General features: G+C 38.0%; 1 protein-coding gene across 1 annotated transcript in view; it reads right to left on the bottom strand.

Moving 5' to 3' along the window:
* The window catches only part of PTH2R (parathyroid hormone 2 receptor), an 87,326-nt gene extending 71,371 nt beyond the window's left edge, over positions 1-15,955 (bottom strand). Inside the window, exons 1-2 of the mRNA XM_052635798.1 lie at positions 15,848-15,955; positions 9,774-9,876 (exon numbers count right to left, since the gene is read on the bottom strand). Coding sequence (XP_052491758.1) covers positions 9,774-9,876; positions 15,848-15,955 — 211 coding nt within the window. The remainder of the gene's footprint in view (positions 1-9,773; positions 9,877-15,847) is intronic.
* Between the last annotated feature and the right edge of the window lie 7,688 nt (positions 15,956-23,643).

Raw genomic sequence — 23,643 nt, 5'->3', positions numbered from 1 at the left:
AAAGTAATGTCTCTGCTTTTTAATATGCTGTCTAGGTTTGTCACAGCTTTTGTTCCAAGGAGCACGTGTCTTTTACTTTCACGACTGCAGTCACCATCTGCAGTGATTTTGGAGCCCAAGAAAATAAAGTCTCTCACTGTTTCCATGTTTCCCCATCCATTTTCCATGAAGTGAGGGGACCAGATGCCATGGTCTCCGTTTTTTGAATATTGAGTTTTAAGCTAGTTTTTTTCACTCTCCTCTTTCACTTTCCTCAAGAGGCTCTTTAGTTCCTCTTCACTTTCTGCCATAAGGGTGGTGTCATCTGCATATCTGAGGTTATTAATATTTCTCTCAGCAATCTTGAATCCAGCCTGTGCTTCCTCCAGCCTGGCATTTTACATGATGTACCCTGCATATTAAGTAAATAAGTAGGGTGACAATATACAACCTTGACGTACTCCTTTCCCGATTTGGAACCAGTCCATTGTTCCATATACAGTTCTAACTGCTGCATCTTGACCTGCATACAAATTTCTCAGATGGCAGGTAAGGTGGTCTGGTATTCCTATCTCTTTAAGAATTTTCCACAGTATATTGTAATCCACACAAAGGCTTTAGCGTAGTCAATGAGAGAAGTAGATGTTTTTCTGGAATTCTCTTGCTTTTTCTATGATCCAGTGGATGTTGGCAATTTGATCTCTGGTTCCTCTGCCTTTTCTAAATACAGCTTAAATATCTGGAAGTTCTCAGTTCATATGCTGCTTGGGGAATTTTGAGCACTATTTTGCTAGCATGTGAGATGAGTGCAATTGTGCTACAGTACATGGCTACAGACCATGGGGTCAACAGCCATCTAGTCCATGGCTACAGTCCATGGGGTCACAAACAGTTGGATATATTGAGCACACAGACACACACACACAGAGCGTTCATTATGTCAAGTTGTTTGTTTGGTTTTGAATATTCAGCATAACAGAACCTCATGGAAACACCAGTATCTACAGCAAAGAATTCAGTGTGAATCTGAAATTGACTTGCTAATGTCCACCATATCACATGGAAACAAATACTTGATTTTTTCTGTGGGTGGCCAAAGCAATAAGAAAATGAGAATATCTTCCCTCATCCACACTGTTCTCACAGAAGAGAATGTTTTCTTGGAAACAGCCTCACTTTGCTCTCATAACAAAAGCTTGGATTTACATACTGCTAGTAACCATGGAACTCATCACACTGGCTCCCATATTTGGTACATGGCTTTACCTGCTTCTTTCCACCATGACCTACTTTTTGTTTATCTTTCTTCTTGTTTAAATAGAGTATAATGAATCAATCTCTTCCACCAGCTTCAGTTCAGTTCAGTCGCTCAGTCGTGTCCAACTCTTTGTGACCCCATGGACTGCAGCACACCAGGCCTCCCTGTCCAGCACCAACTCCCAGAGTTTACTCAAACTCATGTCCATTGAGTTGGTGATGCCATCCAACCATCTCATCCTCTGTCGTCCCCTTCTCCTTCTGCCTTCAATCTTTCCCAGTAACAGGGTCTTTTCAAATGAGTCAATCCTTTGCATCAGGTGGCCAAAGTATTGGAGTTTCAGCTTCAGCACCAGTCCTTCCAAAGAATATTGAGGACTTAGTTCCTTTAGGATGGACTGGTTGGATCTCCTTGCTATCCAAGGGACTCTTAAGAGTCTTCTCCAACACCACAGCTCAAAAGCATCAATTTTGTCCTGAATTATTTTTCTGTCTTGATAGCATTCAATATGGTTTCCCATCCATTTACTTTATATTTAATAAGTCATGTTTCCTTATTTTTCTGAAACCAATACTTTCCCAGGTATCTATCATATAGTCTACATAAAATGGACCCAGACACATATTCTTTTGTTCTTGTAACTAGTTGTCCTTCAAAATGTATACTTCAATGTCACATGAGATTTTCCAAGAGTTGGTCATGTGAGGGACTAAGGTCTTCATAGAAGTCTGAATCAATGATCAATTTATTTTCTAATTATGCAGTTTTTAAGCTGCAATAGAGAAAACTGTTGCTATTTTGCTTATGCTTTAAAAGGGATAGTTTTTGGTTCCTTAAAAGGTTGTTGGTGGTGTTCAGTCACTAAGTCATGTCTGACTCTTTGCCACTCCATGGACTGCAGAATGCCAGGCTCCTCAGTCCTCCAATATCTCCTGGAGCTTGCTTAAACTCATGTCCATTGAAAATGTGATGCTGTGTAACCATCTTACCCTCTGCAGTCCCCTTCTCCTTTTGCCTTCAATCTATCCCAGCATCAGGGTCTTTTCCAATAGGTTGGTTCTTCATAAAAGGTGACCAAAGTATTGGAGCTTCATGCCATCCCCAATATACAAATAGCTCATACAGCTTAATGTCAGAAAATAGCAACCCAATCAAAACATGAGCAAAGGGACTTGCCTGGTGGTCCAGAGGCTAAGATTTCATGCTCCCAAAGCAGGACGCCCAGGTTCAATCCCTGGTCAGGGAACTATCCTGCATGCCACAACCCAATAAGTAAACAGATAAGTATTTTTTTAAATGAGCAGAAACTCTAAATAGACATTTCTCCACGGAAGACATGCAGATGGACAACAGGCACATGAAAAGATGCTCAATATCACTAATTATTAGAGAAATGCAAATCAAAACTACAACAAAGTACCACCTCAGACCAGTCAGAATGGCCATCATTTTAAAAATCTACAAATAATAAATGCTAGAGAGGTTGTGGAATAAAGGGAACCCTGCTACACTGATGGCAGAAATGTAAGCTGGGGCAACCACTATGTAAAACAGTATGGATTTTCCTCAAAATACTAAAAATAGAGTTGCCTTTTGATCTAGCAATCCCACTCCTGGGCATACATCCAGAAATAAATTATATTTCAGAAAGTTACATGCATCCTTCATAGCTGCACTATTTACAATAGCCAGGACATCAAAGCATCAAAGCAACCTACATGTCTATCAACAGATGAATGGATAAAGACAATGTGACACTTATATATGTATGGTGGCAGTTTAGTCGCTAAGTCCTGTCTGACTCTTGTCACCCTGTGGACAGTAGCCTGCCAGACTCTTCTGTCATGGGATTCTCCAGGATCCCATGCTGGAATGGGTGGCTCCATTTCTTTCTCCAGGGGATCTTGCTGACCCAGGGTCTCGAACCCAGGTCTCCTGCATTGCAGGCAGATTCTTTACCAACTGAGCTACAAGGGAAGCCCATATATATATATACATACACACATATATATATGTGTGTGTGTGTGTGTGTGTGTGTGTATATATGTGTGTGTGTGTGCATGCATGTGTGTAATGGAATACTACTTAACCATAAAATAGAATGAAAGAATGCCATTTGCAACAACCTAGAGATTATCATACTAAGTGAAGTAAGTCAGAAAGAGAAAGACAAATACCATATGGTACCAATTATATGACACAATCTAAAATATGACACAAAAGAAATTACCTATAAAACAGCAACGGACTCAGACATGGAGAACAGACTTGTGGCTGCCAAAGGAAAAGGGGGATGAGGGAGGGGTGGATTGGACATTTGGGCCTAGCAGAAGCAAACTGGTATATACAGAATAAATAAACAACAAGGTCCAATTGTATAGCACAAGGAACTATATTCAACATCCTGTGATAAACTACAATGGAAAAGAATATGAAAAAACTCTAATTGGAAAAGATATATGCACCCCAATATTCACAGCAGCAGTATTTATAAAAGCCAAGATGCGGAAGAAACCTAAATGTCCACCAACAAATGAATGGATAAAGATGTGATACCTATATAGAAATATACACTGGTATAGCACTCAGCTATAAAAAGTATAAAACAATGTCATTTGAAGTAACATGGATGGACCCAGAGATGATCATACTAAGTGAAATAAGCCAAACAGAGAAAAACAAATATTATATGATATCACTTCTGTGTGGTATCTAAACAAATGATGCAAATGAACTTATTTACAAAACAGAAATATACTCTTGGACACAGAAAACAAACTTATGGTTACCAAAAGAGATGTGAAGGAGAGATAAATTAGGAGTTTGAAATTACCATATACACACTATTATATATAAAATAGGTAAATAACTAGGTCTTTTTGAATTGTACGGGGAACTTATGCTCAATATCTTAACAATAACCTGTAACAGAAACTTACAATGTAAATATACATATAGATAGATATAACTGAATCACTCTGCTATAAACCTGAAACTAACACAACATTGTAGATTAACTATACTTCATTTTTTTAAAGTTTTTAAAAATAAAATAGTATTTCTCTTTTAAAAAAAAAATACCATCCCACACACATACACACACAGATATACTCCAAAACTGAGAAAACCAACACTCCCTAAAAATAATGTTTCTGTAGATTGTAATAATTTCTCTGCTGGCTATCTGACAAAAAGAATAATCAATATTCACAAAAGATTGAGAAGAATGGGAAAACCATGCCCTCATACAGATAATACACAGAGATCTTAATTAGCATCTTCTCTTTGATCAACATTTCACAATCTGTATGAGTACATACTTTCATTATTTATCAAGAAACTAATTAATTGCCCAATGTGTCACCAAACTCCATTTATAAATTAACACCATTAATTACATTCCATGCAATCTTTTCTGTGTGCCAGGAGGAACTGATCATTAGTGAAACTTGTCAAACCATGTTTACACAAAGCATTCTAAAATTTGGAGAATCTGACTTTGACTCTTTTCAGTTCTACAGTTTCCATAGCATAATATGACCATACAATTGTGAAATAAACCTAGGATCATAATATTTGGTGTTTTGTTTTTAAATACTTAAATAGTTTTATAATTAGATATTTTTATATTTTCTTTTCTTTCTTTCATAGAAAAGAGGAAAATTTTTACTTCCTTTTTATTATAAACATTTTTACAGAAATAAAACAGAGGATATCATATACCCAGTATTTAAAATTTACAGTTAGTAATATTTTATCAAATTTATTTCATCTAAGTTATTTTTCACTGTGGTATTTTAAAGTAAGTTGCAGACAGTATAACAGCTCACTCCTAGATATTTTGATATACATCTCTCAATTTAAGAGAATTTTTAAATGAAAACTTCTTAAATAAGTTCGTGAATTCAAATTGTCATTTATCTTTTTAGTTGTACATGAGGAAATGTTGAATCAATTTACATATAATTAGACATTTTTCATTGAAAGTAGACCAAAGTTTGTCCAGATTTAATTCTAGCATTTTTAATAGAGAAAGCTCTCAAAGAACATATCTTTTCTCTTACTATTTATTCCTCTACATGTTTCACGTGTTTCACATGAGGTGCACCTTCACAAATTTTAGATGTTATATAAGTTTACATCTAGATCATTTACTCTTTTTATGTTTAACTCTCAGATGTGTTACTGATTGCCAGTTGCTTGTCTTTGACGAGTTTATTCTTTCTACATGGAATGTCTTTTTACTTCCTCCTTTACACATCTAATTCCTACTCCTTTAATTTTAAGGTTACTTGTCCATAAAGCTTTCTCTGATTCCACTGTGATGAATTAAGATGCTTTTTTTCAGTGGTTCCACAACTGTGATACTTCTGTTGTTAAACTTAGACACCATCTGAGGGGTGTCTACTTCCTATACTATTAGATAATCATTTCCATGGAGTAAGGATAGAACCTGATTCATTTCTTCCAGTGCTCACTACAGAAGCAACACACTGTAGGCACATAATATATTTGTTGAACTGTTAAAGGGACACTACAGATAATCATGTTAGACTAGATAATTTCTAAGACATCTTCCAGCTCAAAATTTCATGAGACTTCATAAAAGATAATTCATTTAACTCTCATAGATAACAATCTTTATAAATACCTTCATGGTAATGTTGCCCCTCATTAGTAGACTTAAATGTCTGAGACATCAGGGTCAGTGTTCTTTAAAGATAACATTAGTGATTCCCTTTCCTGACATGATTAGCCTAGCCATTCAGAAAACTCTTTCCTAGTGCAAGACATCTACAAAGGCTGAATTAATATAAAAATTTTCTTGCTTAAAACATGGCTTAGGGAGGGAGGCTCAAGAGGGAGGGGGGTACATATATATATGACTGATTTGTGTTGTTGTATGGCAAAAACCAACACAAAGCAATTTTCCTCCACTTAAATTTTCTTTAAATATGGTTTATGGCTACAAATTTAAAAATATGAGGCCAGAAAATATTCCACAGGATCAGCAATCACCACACTGGGGCTTACACTAGAGGCCTCTACTCACTTGTTGGCTTAAAAACGGATTTTGATGGTATTCTGATTAAAAAAAAATCAGTCTGAGACCTGATGAAGTAGGAAGCTATACTGGAAACTCCTGTATAAGGTCAGGATTCCCAAAAGATGAATCACTTAGTGGGTGAACAAAACACAAAAGAATCCTTTAGAAAGAGACTGGCTGTTTCACTGCTGGCTGCATTTAGAGGTGGAACAGGTAACAGTAACAAAAAGATTCTTCTCTGAAAATTTCTAACCACAAGCTCACACTTAGGTGTGGCCTAATACATGGTCTTAGTTTAAAGTGGAGTTATATCAATAGTTCTACTAGGCACCTTGCAGAAAACAGAAATTTTCTCTAGAAGAATGGATATTAAATGAGGATCTCATAAATCCTTTATCGTAAGTCATTAGACACACAAGGAAATAAGCCTCCATGTGTGGTAGTCAGTATTGACAAGCAAAGTCTGTGGTTATCTTAATATCAAATGCAGAATATAAAATATGTCTAGTGAGAAAAAAAGAAAGAGATTAAAATTATATTTAAGATAAAAAAAATCAAAATTAAATAGACTTCAAAACTGAAAAATAGAATAATAAAAATTAATTTAATGGATGGATTAAAGAGCCTTTAGACAAAGCTCAAAAAAGAGTTGATGAATTGGAAAATATATTTGAAGAAATTACTAAAACAGCAGTAGAAAAACAAAGAAAAGGAAAACATGCAAGATACAAAGGGTAATGGGAGAAGCTCCCTCAGTTATCTACTTAAAGTTCCAGAAGGAGAAAACAGGAAAATGAGGAAGAGCAAATTTTCAAAGACAAAATAACAAAACATTCCCACCACTGAAGAAAGACACAGATCCTCAGGCTCCAGAAATCAAGTGAACCCATACCTAGACACACTGTGAAATTGCAGAACCTCAAAATCAAAGAGAAACTCTGAAAAGGAGCTAATAAGAAAAATTAATGACCAACAAAATTTGCCAACAATAACAATGGAAGCCACAGTGGAAAAATAAAATCTTTCGGAGCTAAAAGTAAATAATTCTCATCCAAAGATCATTAGTCCAGAAAAAATATCTCTGAAGATTGAGATTGAAATTAATACCTTGTCAAACAAACAAAAATACAGAGTTCACTATGTGTTCATGAGTGCTCCCTCGCTTCAGTTGTGTCCAACTCTTTGCAGTCCTAGGGACTGTAGTCTGCCAGGCTCCTCTGTCCACAGGATTTTCCCAGGAAGAATACTGGAGTGGGTTGCCATGCCCTCCTCCAGGGGATCTTCCTGACCCAGGGATCGACCCTTGCATCTGCCCATGGATTCTTTACCACTGAACCACTAGGGAAACCCAGAAGCAGTGATACTACTTATAGTATCATTATAAGTAAATTCCAGTGTAAGGAAATCTCTTAAAAAGATGTATTTTAGGAAGAAGAAAAATTATACAAACTTACACTTAATATAAAACTGTATGATAACAGCATATAATTTGGAAGCAGTTAAGGTATTTCAAAATGCTTACACTATTTGATAGAGGGAAGTTATTGATAACTTTAAACTTTCTTTAATATAACATGAAAAATTCTAGGCTAATCACTAAAGAATTAAATATAACATATACCTTCCAAACTAGTAGGGGGAGGGAGGATGAAATAAGGAAAAAAGTCTCAATCAATGCAAAAGCAGCCAACAGAAGGTGGAAGTAGAGAATAGAAGGAATTACAGGAAGAGCTGGTAAAATGAAAAGCCCAGACAGACGGTAAATTCAAATACAGTGTATTCATAATCATAATTAATGCAATTGGCTAAATTCTTTAATTATAGACAAAGTCTATCAAAATGGATAAGAAAAATCCCACCTGTGTCTTGTTTATAAATGAAACTCCCAAAGTATAAGTACACAGAGAAGTTTAATAAATAAATAGGAAAAGATAAGGAATTGCTTAACAGAGTTAGAGTGTCAGTTTTGCAAAATGAAAAATTTCCAGCTATTGGTTTATCATAACAATGTGCATATACTTAACATTACTGAGCTGTATGCTTAAAATATTTAAGATGATTAATTTAATATTATGCACATTGTACCATAATTAAAGATTTTTAAGGATAGGAAAAGGTGTGCAAGGCAAATATCAAACAAGAGAGAAAGAACTAAGTTATTTTTTAAATATTGTTATTTTAATATAATAATTTTAGTATTTAGTTAGTATTTAAAGCAAAAGTAAAAAAATAAAAATAAAGCAAAAGTAAACTAGAAACAAAGAAAGATGCTTCATATCAATAGAAGGTTTGACTTACCAGGAAATATAACATTTCTCAATTTGTATATACCCAATAACATATTTTCCAAATATATGAAGCAAAAATTTCATCATCATTGTAGGCTATTTTAAGATATATATATCAGAAAAGAATAAGTCAAATAGATGAGAAATCATAGATACAGAATACATGAGCCATACAACCAATAAACTTAACCTAGTGGATACTATAAAACACTATGCTCAGAAACTGAACAGTACACATTCTTTTGAAGACCACATGAAACATTTATCAAAATTGACCGCAACAGAAGCCAGTAAGTCTCAGCACATTTTTGAAAATTAATATCATGCAGACCACGTTCTCTGATCATAACCAACTGCGAAATCAATCACACATCTTTTTAAAGCACAGCTTTAAGGACATCATCTACTGCATGCAGATTTAGGGAACTCGGTAAACAACACCTCTCTGTTTTTAAAAAAATGTCTCTGAATACAATCAACTATCAAGACAAGGCATTTCCCTATTTACAACATTGTAATTTTCATACTACTCAATTCAATACATGACTTTATCCAATGGCCCTAATGAGAGCTGTGAGTGACCACCAGACCCCAAGGAACACAAGCCACAGGTCCCCAGCTGCAACAGTAGAGACGCCTGAGACCACCAACATCACCACAAACTCGTCAGCAGTTTTGTAGCTTTGTTTTTACAGTTTACCACTTGGAACTAATTGAAAAATTACATAAGGAGTCGGCAGATGAAGATAAAATAATCACTTTATTGAGAAGAAAGTTTTTGGAGAACATAGTCTATGTATGCATCAGTCAGCTTGCCTATTGACTCCTTTGAATTTTACCTACTAAAACTGCAGAAGAACACCTTGAAGCTCCTTGAAGCTGACTGCACAGTCAAGGGCAAAACAATATGCATGCTCTCTGCAAACAGACAGATCCCAAAGACAGGTCTGAGGAACAGGCTGGCATATACATGCCTGGTCTATTCCCAAACTCACAAACCAGGCAAGTCACTCATCCACAGGGAGGGAAGAGATGATGGTGAAAGAGATGAAAATAGCGTTATTCTGCCACACACCTCTCCACACAGAAACATAGAATGACTGATGAGAAGCTCCCTAATACTCAATAAGGAGGAGATTTGCAATCTTTGCGAGGATCTGGGTGGGACACATGGGGGACACAGTTTCTTCAGCATCTTTACCTCCTTCCTGGAGCTGGGCTGTGATGTTGAGTTCACACTGTACTTTAGCTTTCAGCACAAGGACAATCTGCTCCTCTATAGTGATGGTGCCATCAGAATCCAGCTGTAGATATGAACAAAATACAAACAGAGAAAAACATGCCACTATTTTTTTTAAGCCATGACACAATCTTTCATTATTTCACCTTCTAATTAAAAATTACTTTGATATCAAGCTACTTTGATATAGTTCTTTATAGAACTAGTTCTAAAGAAGTAGTTCTTTATCTGAATCAAAATTCAAAATCCATCAATGTATAAGATTTTAGAATAATCATATTTTACCTGCTTAGCCTAAAGGAAAAAAAACCCATTTTTTAAAAATTAAAAAGCTATAGAAATTTTTAATTAGGTAACCCTATATAATATAATCAGAAAAAATAATAAACATATTGAAAATTTCCTGGAATGTTACAAAGACCCAGAATGTTATTAGTCCTCTTACAATATGTCAATTATGGCACATGAAAAGGAGAAATGGACTAGAAGATTCTGTTTAGCTCTACTGAAAAATTACCAGTGAAACTGGACAATCATTCCATGTTTTGGGGTTTTGGTTTACTCATCTATGAAATAAGAGAGTTACTCCAAATGGTTTCTAGTTAATTTTTGCCTTTTTCCCTCCAGTTTTATTGAGATATTACTTACAGACAACATAAATTAAGTTTACAGTGTACTATGTAGTGATTTGATACATTTACATATTGTGAAATGACTACCACAATAAGATTAGCTAATACCTCCTCCCCCCCATAATTACCTTTAACGTGTGTGTGATGATAACATTTAAGATCTACTCTCTCAACAATTTTTTGAGTATATAATAAAGTACTGTTAATGATAGTCACCATATTATACACTAGATCCCCAGAACTCAGTCACCTTATAGCTAGAAGTTTGAACCCTTTGACCAACATCCCCTCATTTCCTCCACTCCCCAAGCCCTGGCTGCCACTATTCTACTCTCTCTGAGTTCAGCCTTTTCAGGCTCCACACAAATGAGAACATACAGTATTTGTCTCTTACTTATTTCACTAAGAATAATGGCTTTAAACTCAATCCATGTTGCACAAAAGGCAAGACTTTCCTCTTCTTTATGGATGGATCATATTCCTCTGTGTGTGTGTTTCACATTTTCTTCATTCATTCATCCCTTCATGGACTCTTAGATTTTTCCCATGTCTTGGCAATTGTAAACAATGCTGCAATAAACAAGAGGGTACAGACACCTAACCTTTGAGACAGTGATTTCATTCCCTTTGGGTGTTATCTGGAAGTGAGACTGCCAGATCACACAGTAGTTCTATTTTTATTTTTTGAGGAACTTATACTTTTTCCAGAGTGGTTTTACAAATTTACATTCCCACCAATAGTGCACAAGCGTTCCCTTTTCTCCTCATCCTCTCCAAATCTTGTCTTTTGTCTTTTTGATGATAGCCATTCTAACAAGTGTGAGCTGGATACCTCATTGTGCTTTTGAGGTACACTGCCCTCATTATTAGTGATGTTGAGAATCTTTTCATGTACCTATTATTTCTTTTGCTGTGCAGAAGCTTTTTAGATTGAGGTCATCCCAGTTGTTTATTTTCTGTTTTGTTGCTTGCATTTTGATGTTATATCCAAAAAATAACTACCAAGATCAATGTCAAGAAAATTTACCCCTGTTTTCTTCTAGTAAGTTTAGAGTCTTAAATTTAAGTCATTAATCCATTTGGAGTTAATTTTTGTGAGTAGTATAAAATGGGCGTCTAATTTTATTCATCTGTATATGAATCCCATTTTCCTAACACCATTTATTGAAGAGACTGTCTTTCCCCAGTAGGTATTCATGGCTCTCTTGTCAAAAAGTTATTTCTGGGCTCTTGATTCTGCTCTATTGGTCTATGTGTCTGTTTTTATGCCAGAATTCTGCAGTTTTGATTACTGTAGTTTTGTAATAAAGCTTGAAATCAGGTAATAGAGTAGATCAGTAAATAGGTATATAGTCTTAAATATTTCTGCATAGTATTCATGGGCTTCCCCATGGTTAGAGGTAAAGAATCTGCTTGCCAACGCAAGAGACACAAGTTTGATCCCTGGGTCTCAAAGATCCCCTGGAGAAGGAAAAGGCAACCCACTCCAGTATTCTTGTCTGGGAAATCCCATGGACAGAGGAGTCTGATGAGCAAAGTCCATGGGGTTGCAAAGAGTCGGATACAACTTAGTGAGTAAACAACCCACATTCATTTTAACGTGAAAGGAGAAAATAATCAAAACTAACTTTTTGGATTGAAATACACACCATAATTTAGCTAATAGACTAACACAATGCAGATTGTGAGTTAAAGGCGGCTACACTAAAAGTTTGCCATAAAATCTCACTTATCAAAAACAGAGAACAAAATGGAAAGAGATGAGTCACCTGAGTGGGCAGGGAGGAAAATCTGACTTCTTCCAATATTCTCTAGAAACAGTCAGGCACCATTCAAATTGTTTTGGTTTTTTGTTTTGTTTTTCCTGGCTGTTTTTCCAATTCAATAGTTACTTTCTTTTACTTTAATTCCAGAAAACACTGGGTAACCTATGACCAAGTTTCAGAACTATAAATTTGATTGAGAGAAATCTGACCTCAATTATTAAACATGAACATTTCAAATCACACTGTGTACTGTTCTTACCTGAACACATTTGTTTTTGTTTCCTTTTGTACAGATGTAGCATTTTTACTGGGATAATCTTTTCAGGAACATAATCCTCATGTTAACTACAGCTTCTAAAGATAATTTTGTTCTAAAAAAAAAAATGTGGCCGGTTTAACCAGGAGGTAAGTTTGATTAGCATGTGCTGATGATCTGTTAAATTGATCTTTATTTATTTCATCAAGTGAAAGTAAGAAAATGTTCATCTTTTACATTGTTTTCTCTTCTACCTATATTACAGAAACACATGTTCTTTACCATAAAGGGACATTAAAATTCACAGTGTATTTAAACCAAAAGAGCAGTTTTCATATTCCATGTCTGTTACTCCAAAAGCAACAACTACATCCAAAACAAAGCAGTACATTTAGAAAAATACATTTTAGCAATGTTTCCTGTGCAAATGATCATTTGTAATAGGGAAGAACACATCTGACTCCATAGTGGATCTGTCTCTTTTTCTTTAACCTTTGTGTTCTGTTGCCTATGCTTAGTCAAGCTGGCTCTGCACCTTTTGTGAAAGAATGCTGCCTACAGCCTAAAATATTAATATATAGGATAGCCCAATCTCAAGACTCTGACCTTTAAAGATATAACACTCTTCCATTCATATAGTGACAAAAAGTTGCAGTTAAAGGATTAAAAGAATATGTTTATTGAATTCTGTTTGTCAGTTACTAAGACAGGAGAGTTCTAGAAACACCCAACTCTTTTAGATATATGCTTTGCCAGTAGCTCTCTTCTCCCTAGCTTTGTGACCAGATGTGCGTTCCACTGCATAATTCGTACCTAGAGCAGGCACCTCTGCCCCTTAGAATAGAATGACATTTTTAAAATTAAAACTGGAATAAATAATAAGAGACTTGAGTTCCCTAGGGGCTCAAAAAAGATTTTCTTGGAATGAAAGAAATACAAATTATCTTAGTCAATGGAGTGATATCACTCCAAAGGTGGTACCTTATGGAGAAGCTACCACCCAAAGCCACCATGCTAATTGTCACAGAGGATTCCAAACTGCTTACTACTTCTCCATGGGGTTGGCCAAGACTTTGTCAGGCTTGCATCCCAGTCTGAGGTCTCCTCATGCAACCCTGCTTCCTCACCCAGTTATCTTTCTCAGGCATTACCCTCCAATAAACATGTATACCCCTATTCTCAGTCTGTTTCCAGGAGGATTCACTAACAGTAAAGAAAAACTACAGACATTAATACAGTTGTCCTCATTACCATGTGAAAATCTGACTGGGAAATGTATTGCTGGGCTCTGCAATGATGCTGGATGCATGAATTCATGGCCTCTGAACTGATCTGGGGGAAAGGAGGGGGTGCGGGGTAGCTTCACCAACTAAAGACCACAGAGTTATTCAAAACAATTGAAAGAACTGGCCTATGTTATCTATTTTGTAATGTGATCCAGTGTTCCCCAGGTACTAAGCATTTATTATACACAAGCCACACGCTAACTCTGCTTAGATGAGTTCCCTCTGTTGTTCCATCAATATATTAAAACTTTTAAATATATGTCTTAGCTGGGAATGAAGAAACTGAACACCAAACAAGGTATCAATGTGTCTATGCAAATCTCTTTAATGTAACCTTCAAATTTTGTTTAAAGTGCCAAAAATGTAAATATTATCACAAACTGTCATTTTACATAACTCAATTTATAAACATAAATGGAAATCATTGTTAAGCAACGGGTCTCAACCAGAGGCAATTCTGCCTCCCAAAGGACCATGGGCAGTATCTGGACACATTTTTGGTCGTCACAGCCAGGCAAGGGTTGGGAGTTGCAACTGGACCTAGTGTAAAGAGGACAGAGATTCTACTAAATATCCTACAATGGACAAGTTAGTTCCCATAAGAAAGACTTACATGGCCCAAAATGTTGAGAAACTTTGACTTAAAATTATAGAAAAAGTGTTCAATGTCCTGAGTTTTCTAAAGCTAAAAGGAAATATCCTTCCCATGGTAGCATAGTGATTTTTTTTCTTTGTTGTGTTAAACAATGTCTCTCCATTTCCTTATCAAAATTAATCTGGGACATTGAATAAAATAAATGGTTAGAGGTCATTTGCCCCTTATATAAGCAAGCTGCGTTTTCAAGCACATTATCCAAATACCTTATGAGACAGAAACATTAGCGACCACCCGAGTTCTATCACTGTCACCAAATTCTTCGTTTTTTTCATTCTTTCACATTCTTTCTGTTATCTGGGTGAAATTTTTCAGGTTTGAGCATACCCTACTTTTGAGCATTCATTGACAATTTTATTGCTCAATGACAGCGTACCTCGTTTGATTTTTTTTTTAACAGATTTATTTCACATGAACTATCCTGGTCATATCAGCAGGGCAAAAAAAAAAAACACAAAAAAAAAACTGCACGTTTAGAATAACTGAAATTTAAACTGGCCGTTTGAAAGCCAAGAACATAGTATTAAGTTTAGACAGTATCCGTGCATAAATTAATACCTTAATTTTCTCACGGGGAAAGAATTTTAAAAAAACAAACAACTAATTTGGGGCTTTATTTGACGGTCAAAATGCGCCCCCTTCCGAACAAAAGAGAGAAATAACATTGGTTTCAGTCATTCAGTCACAGGGCTCTTAAACTGCATTCCACTCGACACTACAACCATCTCTTTCTAGCTCGTCTGAAAAGCTGAGTGTAAATCCTACATTTTATTTGATTCAAAACAATGTGAGGATGAATTATGACTTGTACATTTGAGAGGCTCCTTTGTGAAAGATCACCCAGAAACTCTCTGAAGGATACTAGCAGTCCGAAAATGACAATTGCCACTTATTCTAAAAACGAACAACTCCCCTTTAACAAGTTACGTATATTTTTCTATCTAGTTTCCTCTCTTTAATGATGCATGATTCTGTATTAGCGAGATCCAGTTATCCTTTCAGGCAGTAGTCACAAACAATCCTAGAAATTTAAGTTCTCAAAACGGACAGTAAATTGCCAGCAGACAAAAAACAATTTCGGGGAAGCAAGAAGTCTAACAGTAAGAAAAGTTCCTCACCTCTCAATCTCACTCTACTGATCCAGAAAGTGGTTCCTAAACATCCTCTGACTTAGCAGATGCCAAGATGCTGGCCGGAATACCACCCCAGGACATCATTCGCCTAAAGTATATCTCTGCAGCCTGTCACTATATGCCTGTCAAACCTTGCCGGGTGCACCTCTGTGTGTGCGTGTCTGTCTGTCTGCCTCTGTGTGCCTTAGTGCGTGGATGTGTAAGGATTCGCGCAAATTGGTCTCAGCCAAGTCCCGGCGTGCGGCCCTAACGCCGGGTTCCGGCGGGTGGCTCCGGGAAGCAGGTACCTCGGGGCACTGGCTCTTACCTGGGCTCCGGCGAGAATGCAGCAGCCGAGCAACAGCCACCCCCAGAAATGCAGCGAGGCCCCTGGCCCGGCCATACCCAGACCAGCCCGAGCCAGGAACTGGAACATTCTTCCCGGAGCCCGGGATAAGCTCCACACTCGCAACTTGGCCGGCGCGAGGCAAACTTGTGACTGGGAACGCGGCGCAACTGGGAGTCGGGTTCGAGGCTACCGGCCGGGAAGCCCTGGACCAGGCTGTCCGCACCGCGTGAGTTTGGGGTTGGATCTTGCCTCTCGGAGGCTCGCGCCTTGGTCGGTACTTCCAGGCTGAGCTGCTCGAGTCCCGGCCTTAGCTCGCTGGCCCCGCGCCGGGTGGATGCGCGCGCGCCCCCCGCGCGGACGCTGGAGCGGCGGGAAGGCGCTTGCGCTGCTCTGCCGAGTCACTCTGTCCCGCAGCTCAAGGGAACCCGAGGGCGACGGCTGCGGAGCGCCGCTGCTGCCACCCGCAACTCGCACTGTCCCTGCCTCCCTCCACTCTGTCCCACGTTCCAATGCCCTGTCTCTGTGGGCACCCTGGGTCGCTGAGAAGTGCCCGAACTTTCCCTCCTGTGCAGACGCGGGCTGACCACCAGCCGCTGAGACCCGAACAGCGTGGTTAAAGGTTTCGGAGACCAGGTGCATTCCCCATCCACGACTCTAAGCTGAACAGTACCTACACCTCTGAGGTTCTGATTGCCTTTCTCTTTAACCACTGTACTAACACTGTGCCTGTGGGGCGCGGGGGCGGAGAGAGGTTCTACTCCAACAGAAATCTCTAGGTCAAACTTTTTTTGGATCTTTATAATTTTGGATACAGACATTTAAAAAAACTAATATTCTTTAATATTTTTCTGTGTGTAAACACTTCCGTTTGAGACAAAGTCTTTTTATTTTTCTTAGAGGCATAATCTTCAAGATGCCAGAGACTTTGCTTCACAGACATTGAATTGAAGAATATTCAGTCTCCCAGCATCTGATAAAATTTGAAAAGAATGATTCCCATAGATGAAACACAAATTCACTCATGTCCTCTTGACAATAAGCGTCTGACGTGTTACCACTGGTTTTCACTTGAATGCCGAAGTGAAAAACGGAGTTTGCTTTTAAAACGCAGATTGCTAACGACTGCGTGCTCAGTCGCTCAGTCATGTCCAGGTCTTTAGGACCCCGTGGACTGCAGCCTGTTAGGCTCCTCTGGCCATGGGATTTCCCAAGCAAGAATACTGGAGTGGGTTGCCATTTCCTCCTGCAGGGGATCTTCCCCACCCAGGGACAGAACCCAGGTCTCCTGGGTTTCCAGCATTGGCAGATGGATTCTTTACCACTGAGCCTTACTAATAATGACTGGACAGCCCTAAAATACTAGAAATAGATAACTTTTATTTCTAATTCTACATATCTAAAAAAAGTTCACTCCTATCCTTTTTATTGCTTATAGTGCAGATAGGTGTTATAAACAATTTCATGTGCTTTTCTCCATCCATAGGATTTTCCAGGCAAGAGTACTGGAGTGGGTTGCCATTTCCTTCTCAGCGGGATCTTCCCAACCTAGGGATCTAACCCAGGTCTCCCGCATTGCAGGCAGACTTCGGTCTGAGCCACGAGGGAAGTCCTGTTTTGAAATTAGCAAAATCTAAATCATATAACATATACACACACCTGCAAAATTACCAATAAAGTTCACTTTCCACTTATTCTATCAAAAATTTAAGGGGGGTACACTATTTTTCAAAACAGGGCTCTCCATAGTCACTATTATCTAAAATCCTTGGTTTAATTAAATTTTTAAATAATTTATTTAGTTTTGGCTGTGCTGGGTATTCATTGCTGCACTGTCGTTAATTGTGGCAAGTAAAGGCCACTTACTCTCTAGTTGCAGTTCAAGGGCTTCTCATTGCAGTGGCTTCTCTTGTTTCAGAGCATGGGCTCTAGGGCACACAGACTTCAATAGTTGCAGCATGTGGGCTCAGTAGCTGCAGTTCCCGGGCTCTAGAGTACTGAATCAACAGTTGTGGTGTTTGGGCTTAGTTGCTCCGCAGCATGAGGGATCTTCCTTGTACCAGGGATTGAACCTGTATCTTCTGCATTAGCAGGCGTATTCTTTACCACTGAACCACCAGGGAAGCCCCTGGTTTGATTAAATTATTTAGAATTATTAACTCTTATACTACCCTACTCAAGCAAGAAAATAATAACAGTAATAAAACTGACAGCATTTAATAAGTGCTTTGCTACATTCCAGTGACTCTTCTATGTGCTCAAAATAATCTCTACAATTAACCCTGTGAGATAGTATTACTGTTATCCATACTTAGAGATGAGGAAATAGACACCAAGTCACTTGCCCAAGGTCTAGATATTCTGTCATGTGGCACTTTTGATCATCTGTTCTCATGTATGCAATAGTATTATTGCAAATTTTGTTTCACATTCCTTGCTAAGTCACTTCAGTCATGTCCGACTCTGTGCAACCCCATAGACGGCAGCCCATCAGGCTCCACTATCCCTGGGATTCTCCAGGCAAGAACACTGGAGTGGGTTGCTATTTCCTTCTCCAATGCATGAAAGTGAAAAGTGAAAGTGAAGTCGCTCAGTCGTGTCCGACCCTCAGCAACCCCAGCCTACCAGGCTCCTCCATCCATGGGATTCTACAGGCAGGAGTACTGAAGTGGGGCACCATTGCCATATTCCTTAGGCATCACAAAATCAGAAACACTTTTCCAGCCAGTTTTTATTTTCATTTCTTTGTTTGTGCCCCCTCCCAAAACTTGAGAATAATTTACTGTGTTATAGCGGTACTTCTGAGCCAGAGGAAGTTTTGTCTTAGGGTATATCTGGCAAAATGTCTGGACATCTTTGATGTGTCACAGTACATGTTTTGGCATGCTAGGTAAAATTAAAAAAAAAATAATTACACAAATCACTGTGATAGCATCAGGATATTTGTCACTCTTCTCATAAAATGCTATAATTGCTTATACTGTGGGTCAACATGGAATAATTAGGATTTTGTACAAACTGATAATTGGGGGAAAAAACAAAGCTTTGTGCAAAGTTGATGAAACGGCTAAACCACCAAGTGTCTTTGTAAATAACATTATGTCAATCCTTGAAATCAATGAAAACTAGGTAAAGGCTCTGATCGTCCACATTCACAAGTGAAAAACAGGATCCAGATGATAAAGGAACTCAATTTCAAGCCAATCTTGGTCCCGAGGAAATTATCTGTTTATTTATGGCAAAGTTTCATTTTATGTCTTGTTGTTTATTTACTTGTTAGCTTGTTTTTGTCTAAATCATAAGCTGACCATCTGCAAAATTAGCTGGCATGCTTGTTAAAAGGCACCTTCTGGGGCTTTACCTCAGACCTGCTAAACCCCGATATCAAGGATCAGGTTCAGGAATTTTTAACAGGCTCCTGGGTGAGTCTCATACAAGATTAAGTTTGGACACCTCTGTCTAGATTGATTGATACACACAGCTGGTGTGGGCTCATGGGCAGTTGAAAGGTCTGTTCAGTTCAGTTCAGTTCAGTTGGTCAATAGTGTCCGACTCTTTGCGACCCCATGAATCGCAGCACACCAGGCCTCCCTGTCCTGTTTGTACAATCTTTTTCTTCTTTGCAAAGTGTATTATCCTATGCAATGAAGGGCCTGGGGTCAACAGTCAGCCTACCTCGTAAGAGGGAGATATAGGGACAAACAGGCTATTCTCCTGACATTCCCCAAATTGCAGATTGGACAGCCTTATTTTGAGGACTATTTTTGTTGTTGTTCTGTTTATCCATCTCTAAGTACGGCCATTTTCCCTTGTTTTAATGTTGTGCTTCTTTCTTGGTTTTTATTGGGGAGAACTGAAGGATCAGAGGCTCTGCTTTGCTTCTCCCTGGGGCTCCAGTACTCTCAGGTTGAGCTTCTCTTGAGCAGACCACCTACTGCCTCTAGAAACCAGTTTGGAAGGCTTCATGCTGGGAGCAAAGATTGCTGCTGTTAGCTGCTCTGCATTTAGAGGAAAGGCAGCTAAAGCATTAAAATCAATTAATTAATTTGAGGTTAGTTAATCATCTATGTAAAGTAATTGCTTTGATCATTTCTCTAAGTTCTTTAAAGCTTTTTAATCACAAGCTAGGATATGTGGTTGTGCAGCTGCTGTGTGTGTCTGTGAGTGTGTCTGTGTTTGTCTGTCTATATCTGTGTGTCTGTCTGTGTGTTTACAATTGTATCTATTTTTAACATTCCAGGAATTTCTCAAAAATTTTAGAGTACCCATGTCAGGGATTTTTTGTTTTCCAGTATGATGCAGTTTGATTCTTTTAAAATGTGGATATGCATTTTCTTTCATTTCAGTAGTAGGATTTTAAACAGGAAGTACAAATAAATGTATGTTCTCTATTCATGTTTTCTGGAAACCCAAAGGGAAAAAATGTATTTAAAAATTCTTGGGAATTCCCTGGTGATCCAGTGGTTAGGACTCTGCTCTTCCACTGCATGGGTCCTGGCTTTGATGGCAGGGGAACTAGGATCCCACAAGCTGCATGGAGGGGGGGGAAAAATTTAGTCACATTTTTTATTATAATACGTATTCCAAGAGAAAATTTTGCAAATGCATAAAATCACAGAGGAGAATAAAAAATCAAACAAAATTCCTCTACCCACCACAAGCTAAGATATGTGGTCTGCTCATAATTATTTTGAAATAAGATTGGCCTTTTACTGATTGATTATAACATTTTTTAAAGGATGAAAAACAAACACACTGAATAAGTATGTTGGGTTGGGTGGGTTTTATTATTTAATTTTCTATACTTTCTATATATTATATGATACAACATTCTGGAAACAAAGAGTTATCACTGGGATAACTATCCTTGAACATGTATTTTTATGTAAATCATTGAATATTGCCTTAAAATACATTTTTAAATCAAAAATTTTCTTTAAAAAAATATGTTCAAATTTAAGACTTATTGCAGATATTTATAAACTGAACTTGAACATGTTTATAATTTTGCTGAAGCATTTCCTTACACTCTTGCTTTTGTTGGTATTACATTTTAGAATCTTGTCCATTTAGCAAAGATGACATGTCCTTACTGTTTTTATTTTTAGTGTATTAATAAGGTTGACTAATGCATATATGTATTGTCCAATAGTATCACTTCTTTTTAAAATCTATTCTTGCTTCTTGAGGGAAGAGATGAAGGGACACACAATCTGAAGCAAGAAAGCCTGGGTTTGAATTCCAGTTCTGCCACTTCCTCGCTGAGTAACCCTGGAGAGATTACATAAAGGCCTTCCTTTGTGTTAATCTCCTCAATCATAAAAATGGAGAAAATAAGAGTACCTCCTTCAGAAGTTTGTTGGAAAAGTTAAATGAGTTAACAAACATAAGCATCGAGAAACTACCTGGTTCAGGGGAAATACTCAGTAGATGTTAGTTACAGTAATTGTACTGCTTTATTTCCTATTACTATTATTAATGATTTTAACCCTGTGACCAGTGTATGAATGAGCAAAGGACTGTGGTGAGTCTGAGTGATTCTTATTTATGGAAAGAAGCACTATCTCTATTTAGAATATTAAATATTTTTTATTAGAAATACCAAAATGTCTTTTCGACTTTCTCTTTGGCTTAATTTGAAATGTCTGAATCAGTGCAAAAGTTTAAAAAAAAAAAAAAACTTTTATGGATCTGAATCTCAGTCTTTTATAGTTTCTGCCTTAGCTTTCAAGTCAAGAAAGAAACAGCATTCTAAAAACTAGAATATCTTTTCATCAGATCTTTTTCTATTTTTTCACTATTTCATAATTTCACACTTAAAACTTTAGAAGTATTGACTTTTTTAAAATGATGATTTAACAATTTTCCTAAATACCTAACCAATTAACACTGCATAATTTGTCAAAGAATCCACTTGTTTAATGAGAAAGATATTTTGAAGAGAGGTGGAGGATGGACTTTGCTGATGATTCCAAAATCACAACTTGGGCTCCACATGTGGCCGCTATACTAGAAGAGGTTTAAAATTATAGCAGTGTATAGGGCTTCCCTGGTGGCTCAGAGGGTAAAGCATCTGCCTGCAATGTGGGAGACCTGGGTTCGATCCCTGGGTCGGGAAGATCCCCTGGAGAAGGAAAAGGCAACCCACTCCGGTACTCTTGCCAGGAAAATCCCATGGATGGAGAAGACTGGTAGGCTACAGTCCATGGGGTCCCAAAGAGTCGGACATGGCTGAATGACTTCACTTCACTTTGAATAGAGCATCTGTCCATTTCATCCAGAGTAGAATCCCATTCATCAAACCCAGATGTTTTGGAAGCAACCAAAATGTCCATTGACAGATGAATGGATTAAAAAGATGTGGTACATTTATACAATAGAATATTACTGGGTCGTTGGGTCATTTGCAGTGATGTGGATGAACCCAGAGTCTGTCACACAGAGTGAAGTAAGTTAGAAAGAGACAAACAGATACTGTATATTAACATAGATGAAATCTAGAAAAATGGTAGTGACGAACATATTTGTAGGACAGGAATAGAGACGCAGATGTAGAGAACAGACTTATGGACACGGTGTGGGGGTAGAGGAGAGTGGGACAAATTGGAAGAGTCGCATTGACATATATACACTACCATGTGTAAAACAGATAGCTAGTGGGAAGTTGCTGTATAGCACAGGTAGCTCAGCTCAGTGCTCTGTGATGATCTGGAGGGGTGTGAGTGGGGAGGTGGGTCAGCTATATGTTTACATATATCCCCTCCCAAAGCCTCCTTCCCACCCACCTCCCCACTCACACCCCTCCAGATCATCACAGAGCACTGAGCTGAGCTACCTGTGCTATACAGCAACTTCCCACTAGCTATCTGTTTTCCACTTGATAGTGTATATATGTCCATGCTACTCTTACAGTGAAAGAGATGGGAATACCAGACCACCTAACCTGCCTCTTGAGAAATCTGTATGCAGGTCAGGAAGCAACAGTTAGAACTGGACATGGAACAACAGACTGGTTCCAAACAGAAAAGGAGTATGTCAAGGCTGTATACTGTTACCTGCTTGTTTAACTTATATACAGACTACATCATGAGAAACACTGGGCTGGATGAAACACAAGCTGGAATCAAGATTGCTGGGAGAAATATCAGTAACCTCACATACACAGATGACACTGCCCTTGAAAGTGAAGAAGAACTAAAGAGCCTCTTGATGAAAATGAAAGAGGAGAGTGAAAAAGTTGGCTTAAAGCTCAACATTCAGAAAATGAAGATCATGGCATCCGGTCCCATCACTTCATGGCAAATAGATGGGGAAACAGTGGAAACTGGCAGACTTCATTTTGGGGGTCTCCAAAATCACTGCAGATGGTGACTGCAGCCATGAAGTTAAAAGACACTTACTCTTTGGAAGAAAAGTTATGACCAACCTAGACAACGTAAAAAAAGAGACATTGCTTTGCCAACAAAGGTCCCTCTGGTCAAGGCTATGGTTTTTCCAGTAGTCATGTTATGGATGTGAGAGTTGGACTATAAAGAAACCTGAGCACCAAAGAATTGATGCTTTTGAACTGTGGTGTTGGAGAAGACTCTTGAGAGACCCTTGTACTGCAAGGAGGTCCAACCAGCCCATCCTAAAGGAGATCAATCCTGGGTGTTCACTGGAAAAACTGATGTTGAAGCTGAAACTCCAATACTTTGGCCACCTGATGTGAAGAGCTGACTTATTGGAAAAGATCCTGATGCTGGGAAAGATTGAAGGCGGGAGGAGAAGGGGACGAC

Source organism: Budorcas taxicolor, chromosome 2 (genome assembly GCF_023091745.1).
Source record: "Budorcas taxicolor isolate Tak-1 chromosome 2, Takin1.1, whole genome shotgun sequence".
In the NCBI taxonomy this organism is placed as follows: Eukaryota; Metazoa; Chordata; class Mammalia; order Artiodactyla; family Bovidae; genus Budorcas; species Budorcas taxicolor.
Note: the sequence above shows the minus strand (reverse complement) of the source record. Positions and strands in the feature narration are given on the sequence as shown.